The sequence below is a fragment of the Larimichthys crocea genome, chromosome XVIII, assembly GCF_000972845.2.
Source record: "Larimichthys crocea isolate SSNF chromosome XVIII, L_crocea_2.0, whole genome shotgun sequence".
Taxonomy (NCBI): domain Eukaryota; kingdom Metazoa; phylum Chordata; class Actinopteri; family Sciaenidae; genus Larimichthys; species Larimichthys crocea.
Window position 1 is genome coordinate 16,338,978 of NC_040028.1, and position 6,866 is coordinate 16,345,843.

Below are 6,866 nucleotides of genomic sequence, written 5' to 3' on the forward strand. Positions count from 1 at the left end.
GCTACAACTGCGGGGATTAAATGGAAGCACATGATGAGTCAAACCCCGTGATTTCTCACAGAGTTGGGTCATGTACACAATCATTTCCTCTCCTTCTTTCTTGTCCTTTTCGTCTCTCTCCTGACACCGTAAGCCCACTTCTCTCTCTCTCTCTCCCTCTCTCCCTCTTTCCTCTCTCTCTCTGTCTCTTTCTTTTTTTCGGATCTCCTCCAGTGCGTCATGGCATCCCCTCGGCTGGAGACTTTTTGCTGCCCAAATCGGGACGCAGCGACTGAGTTTGTGGTCACCTTCCAGCCCGTCCTGTTCGGGGCGTTGAGTCTGGGCAGCGCCGCTCTCAGCCTCTTGTTTGCTGTTTTACAACTTCTACCCAAACGCAAAGGATACAGGAGACTGGGACAGTATCCGCTGCCAAGGCCTGCGTCCTCCTCCAGGATACAGTTCATCATCAGTGTATGTGACATACTGGGATGCGCAGGTAAAGACAGACTCCTAGTATGGGCCTACTTTTTGTGTTGTAGCTCAGATAAAACAAAGAAAAGGCGAGTGCGTGCCGTTGCTTGCTGGGTTTAATTACGCACGGAAATATTTTTGTTTTTAACCCCTTTGTTGGACTAAATCTGCAACATATGACATTCCTCATTCAAACAGAGAGAACACATGAAACATAACTGCGGTAGAGTTATGAAAAAATGTTATTTACATGCAGAAAAAGAGAAAGAAATATCATTTTTCTGATCCTGCGTGCGTTCTTGCAACATTTTGAATCCATTAAACTGTAGAAAAAAAATGCAAATCTCAGCTCAGATTGTTTGTATAAAAGGCTTTTAAATTCCTCAGTTATGAATACAAATGAATCATTGTCCTCTCATGTGAGTAATGACTCGTAACAACTGCAAACCTCTGTTGGCATGTGTGGATCTGAACGCAGCATTGTTCTTAAAGGCTGAAGATCAGCATCACACACCTCAGCTGTTCTTTCATCACTCTGTGAAAGCAGATGAGGTCATGCACTGTACATGTGTGTGTGTAGGTGTGTGTGTTTAGTGCCAGGTGGGGTTCATTCACCTCTGCAAACTAACAGCTTGAAGCACAATTTCAAATAAAACACACACACCAGCGTGTAGCCTCTGCATCACATTAAGATTGCGGGAGATCTCCAGATTTTCCCGTCCCACAGTGAGCTTGTAGGAAATGGAAACACCCTTATAAAACACACCTGAAGGCAGTTCATATTTCCATGATATAAAGCTGCTATTAAAAGGACTTCCACGTCTGAATCGGACTAATAAACGCACTTAATAATACCCAGTGAAACTTCAATTTAACATCCCCTGTTTCATTCTCTCTCGTTTATTTCTTCCTCTTCCTGGTCAGGAAGCAGGAATCGTCTCAGTTTGGTCGACCACGTGTTGTTTTTCTCGTCCTCAGGTATCATCATGAGGTCATCCGTCTGGCTGGGCCTGCCAAACATCACTGAGCAAATCTCAGTGGCCAACAGCACTGATGTGTGGCCGGAGGTCTTCTGTGTCGGCAGTGCGGTATGTTCGATGCTTCTTCCCCCTGTTTGAAAAATCCTGATTTTTGTCCTGCTAAATTATTGAATGCATCATGTGCACAGGTGAAACATCTGTCACAGTGCATGTTCTGAACCTTAACCTCAAAAGAAAGGCACGGCTACTCACACTTCTCATCAGAGTGATTGCAATTATGTATAATAAATAGAATTTTGTATGTGATTTATGTGCTGCAGATGTGGATCCAGTTGTTTTTCAGCGCCTCTTTCTGGTGGACCTTTTGTTATGCCGTCGACGTCTTCCTGGTGGTGAAAACATCTGCAGGAATCAGGTGCTCTCACCTTCCGTCTACCCACGATTCATTATCACCTCGACATCACGAGAGCAAAGACTTAAACCGAGTCGACAACGTGCAAATAAGCCCCGCTCTCACTTCTCCTCCCTCACTGTCTACTGTAGATTTAACGCTTCTGCCTTCATTACTCCCACCCTGACGAGTTTGTTGCAGAGAGCTCGCTTTGTTTCAAATCTGCTTCTTTGTGTTTCAAAGACTCAGAGCTCAAGTCTCATGACTTGTTTCTTTCCCTATCAGCACCATTATCCTCTACCACATGATCACATGGGGTCTGGCTGTGCTGTTGTGTGTGGAAGGAGTGGCCATGCTCTACTACCCATCCATCTCAGAGTAAGACTTTTTATTGTCTCCTTTAGATACTCCATCAGCATGTTCGTCTTGTCAGGAGATAAACAAAGAGCACTAAGTTTTTGTGTGTGTCGAGTTATCAGGAAAGGTCAAACCGATAAGGAGGTTTAACTTCAGTTAGTACGCTCCTGTTGTCGCCCCCCACATCATTGCACATCTGTGATTTCCAATGTTGATTTTATTCTTGCATCCCTGCACAGTTGCGAGCAAGGCCTCCAGCATGCCATCCCTCACTATGTCACCACGTACGCACCGATGCTGCTCGTCCTCGTGGCCAATCCTGTCTTCTTTAACCGGACCGTATCTGCAGGTCAGTTCCTCTGATTGCAGGGGCGCCATTAGGGGGTAAAAAGTTAGGACGATTCTGAGGGCCCGTGACTGAACAGGGGCCCTGAAAGAATATTAGAATTTTTTTTTTTTATTAACATATCATTTATGGATTTTTCTGTATGCAGAATCTTTCCTGCATGTCTACACAGTGATATATTATCACAGCTATACGAGAGTTCACAGGTAGAGGTGTGGTTACAGAAACTGCACATGGTTGGTGTTGCCTGTGTGCGATGGTGGGACCCAGTGTGATATCCTTTCATGGGGCCCTGATTGTCAAATACTTTCTCACACCCGATGCACGTGGGCTTTTAATAACCGCATTTCTTGTCCCTTTTCCATCTAGTGACATCTTTACTGAAAGGACGACAAGGAATCTACACAGAAAACGAGAGACGGCTGGGCAATGAGATCAAAATACGCTTCTTTAAAATTATGCTGGTGTTCTTCATTTGGTAGGTGACCATTCTTTGGCAAAGGGATAAAATTAAAAGATATTTTTTGGATTATTTGCTTTCTTGCCCGAGAGTTACCACTCTCACGTTTGCCTGGAAACAGTGGGGGGTTCCACCTGACAGCACCTCTAAAGCTCACTTATGAACGTGTCATATCTTGTTTGTTTAATCTGCACAAGAACCAAAGTGTAAAAAAAAAACCCACACGTTGTGGTTTACACGGTGTTGTGTGCCAGACTATCTCCGGCCAGGCGCAGTAAAATTCCTGTAGTCTTAGTTTGCCGGGTCGCCAGGCAACCTCATGGCAACAAGACAGGAAGTTGCAGCACCCGGGCCAGGAAATAATGAGCCACATAAGCCCCCCTGTAAAACCGCAACATGTTGTTTTTACACTTTCAGTAAGAATATTTTCCAAACACGTGTCAATCAGTCTTCTACCAATCATGTGAGAGCATATTTATGAAGAGTCATTCTGACTCTAGGTTACACAAATTGTATTTTAATAATGTGTTACTGTGTGTCCAATCCATTCACAAGTTTCCATTTAATTCTATACGATATGAGAATCAATAGGCAGACACTTACTTACTGTGTAATCTATTACTTCAAATGTTAGAGCTGCGTTCCTTTCAGTCATTGTTATTATTAAAGTTATTTCTGGTGCCGAATCACCCCGTCAAGATGACTTTCATATTATTTAACAAACTAAAGTCTGCTAAAAGATTTAAATATTTGTATGCCGATGAATTAAAATAGATGAAAACAGCAACGTGGCTTGTAGTAAATGGGCCAAAACATGTTGTACATGTTGTAGTTTTTTATGAATCTGACATTTACATGTGTCTGTCAGCGATTATTCCTCAGGGAGCCGCCTTGCCTTGCTGTGTAATGTGACTCTCACAAGGCAAAAGTAATGAAAACTCTCCCTGATACCGTATGACCCAACAAAGTAACGATTGTTTCCCCATAACAAGAGCTGGATATCAGCTCAGCTGCATATTCATTTGATAAATTCATTTACAGCTGTCTCTGATTTAGATATATTGTTTTTTTTTCCATCTCTGATGTTTCAAGTTGGGCTCCCAACATCATCAACGAGAGCCTCCTCTTCTACCTGGAGATGCAGACGGACATCAACGACGGCGGATTCAGGAATATCAAAAACGCAGCCCTCATCACGTGGTTCATCATGGTGAGTTTAAAGTACAGCACACAGAACCGAGCACTACTTTTAACAGTATCACCTTGACATTTTTTTTTTCACTCTTTCAGGGTATCCTGAACCCCATGCAAGCTTTGCTCAACACTCTGGCCTTTCACGGCTGGACGGGCTTCAACGTGGACCTCAGACTGAGGCGGAGGAGGGAGCTGGCCTGGGACTCTGCTTCTACTTCAGCGCCTACTGCAGGAGGAGGCCATAACCCCATCATGGGAACCACCCTGCTCTACCAGAGTCACATCCAGGAAGCCAAGAAGAACATGATGGGCAACGGACAGCGCCAGTCTGATGACATCAGCATCCTCTCAGAAGGTAATTGGGCTTTCAGTAGCAATGACGACTCACCTGTTTATCAGGGCTGGTGAGGCTCTTAAGCCTCCTGCTGCTATGGCTGAACCGTGTCCTCTTTGTTTCAGATTTTTAAGTGTTTTCTTTTGGATCATACCATTATACCATCAGCCACTGAGAGGTTTTTTTTTTTATCATTGTGATTAGATTAGCTCCAGTGGGAAAGCTCAGAGCACCATCCTGCAGAAATACAGCATGAAATCACATTTTTTTGTTACAGATGAAACAGAGCTGCTATCATTCTGCATGTTTGTTACTCTAGCTTGACTTTTTTTTTTTTAATGTGCAACTTTATTACGTGTCAAATTCTGTTAAAAAGCTGCTATGGAGCTCTTATTATTATTGATATGCATAAGATGATACACAGCGAGCGACGGCCAAGATGTTAAATATGTAGATCAATCAGCTATCGGAAATAAATCTTCATGAAATTCAGTTTTTGTGCTGGTTTGAATTGTACCGAGAGGTGTTTCTGATTTTTAACTCGGCCTCATTGATAGAAAAGTTCAGAAACATCCCTCGGTTCAACGTCCACAGCAGGATTTACTGCAGGACTAACTTTAGATGTGGCTATGTGAGTGTAGCCTTTACCAGAGAATATCAATATTTATACTTTTCTCGTGATGATATGATGGGATTTTACACACCATTCTGACATGTCGCAGTAGGAAAAGGATACATGTAAACAGTCCATTTAATTACATAAGGTGAGACATTTGAATACAGCAGAGCCTCGGTAATGTTATTAGTGACACCTTTCCCTGCTGTGACAAGTCCCAACGTCTGACTGAAGATTCTATTAAATGTATTTTGGGATGATTTTGTAAAGAGTTTTATACCTTTCTAGTTGTGTTTGTGCACCGTGTGGATCATGTACAAAGGCTGTTCAAATGTCTTTCCAAATAAAAGTTAATCTTTTTAAAGGTTTGATGCTTTTTATTCATTCATGGAACCTTCAGGCAACTTTTTCAGGGCGAATGGAGGTAAAGATAAATTTTAAAAAAGTCATTTCAGAAGTGAAATACGTTTTAAAATATCCACGTTAAAAAGGACTAGTAGTAAAAATTCCCAAAATACATTTAATATGAAGGGATTTCTGAATATCTCACTGGATAAGCTGCGAGCGTTCGTGTGCAGTAATCTACCCCTTATTCTGTCTTGCTAGGTTCAGAGTCTAGTACAGTTGAAATCCACATTTCCAGCGAGCTACAAGACTATGAGGATGTAGACGCTGACGGAGAATCCACGGAGAACTCTGTGAGGCAGTAGCTGGGCTGACCAACAACCCGCTTCCCTCTACACTTCCTGCGTGACATTGTTCTTTTTTAGATAGTTTTGTTTTAGATCATTTAGTTTTTATTATCCTAATGAGACTTTTCAGATTTCATTAGTTGGTATGACAGAATAACTCTTCATTCTGAGCCTTTTATTTTATTCCTAAGCTTTTTAAATCTGTAGTACGGCAGTTCCCAACGCTACCACGCTGTCTTTTGTAGCAGTCAGTCAGAACAAACTTGACATTTTCTTATTAATAACTCGCAGGCTGTTAGTGCTCGAGGAAATATTTATCCAGGCAGATTTATTGGATTTGATGTACACTGGTTTTGTGATATGTACTCTTGTAATTAAGCTCCCGAAGCACAACACGATGTAATGTGGTGTGTTTTTCTGTCTTGTATTTTGCACACATCTGTTTTATACTTTATTAAAATATCAAAAATATTTCCCCAATATCTTTTTTTTTATATATATCTTTCAAAATAACCCAAAGATGAGCGTAAGAAGACACAGTGTGCGTGGTTTTCTGATATCAAAATAGAGTGATTTATTTGAGACACTGAATGACTTCAACGTTTTGTCTTGGAAACAGGTGACAAGCACCCTGGATCAGGGTGCGAGTAGAGATAGTAGCTGTCACAGCACTTATTCCATACTGGGCTCCTTAAGCATGCCAAGATTGGCCACCAAACCACAGCCCAATTCTCAGTCTGACACAGACAATAATGGCTCTCAAATGAAAAAGAAAAAAAAAGTCAGAAAACAATGAACCACCCATTAACATCCATGTGACATTAAAAACAAAAAAGAAAAAAAAGGAGGGGAAATAAAACGTTGGCCCTTCACTTTCAGCAAAATCTGAACATTTGCTGAATCACCCATTAGATGATTTAAAAAAAAAAAAAAAGTGCACTTCACCATTGCTCTAGCAGAAGTTGACTGAAAGGGAAAGTGACCAGAGAGAGAGAGAGGAGGAAAAAAAAGGCAAATCAAGGTGGTGGCAAGTTAGTTTGAAGATT

The 6,866-nt window shown here is 41.8% G+C and overlaps 1 protein-coding gene across 3 annotated transcripts; it reads left to right on the forward strand.

Annotated features, from left to right (window-relative positions):
• The first annotated feature begins 91 nt into the window (after nt 1-91).
• gpr143 (G protein-coupled receptor 143) lies at nt 92-6,755 on the forward strand. Of its 3 annotated transcripts, XR_003464156.1 has the most exons (10): nt 92-475; nt 1,429-1,538; nt 1,751-1,845; nt 2,107-2,199; nt 2,418-2,527; nt 2,894-3,002; nt 4,077-4,194; nt 4,275-4,533; nt 5,735-5,907; nt 5,945-6,755. XR_003464156.1 is itself a non-coding variant. In XM_010738528.3 (9 exons), exons 1-9 carry the CDS (start codon nt 220-222, stop codon nt 5,836-5,838), a joined length of 1,254 nt encoding a protein of 417 aa, XP_010736830.2. In that variant the 5' UTR covers nt 92-219; the 3' UTR covers nt 5,839-6,754. The 3 variants fall into 3 exon arrangements, 2 of the variants coding, with proteins under 2 accessions (XP_010736830.2, XP_027146753.1); XM_010738528.3 differs by having other exon boundaries at nt 5,735-6,754; XM_027290952.1 differs by lacking the exons at nt 5,735-5,907; nt 5,945-6,755 and adding an exon at nt 4,638-5,711.
• The last annotated feature ends 111 nt before the right edge of the window (nt 6,756-6,866 follow it).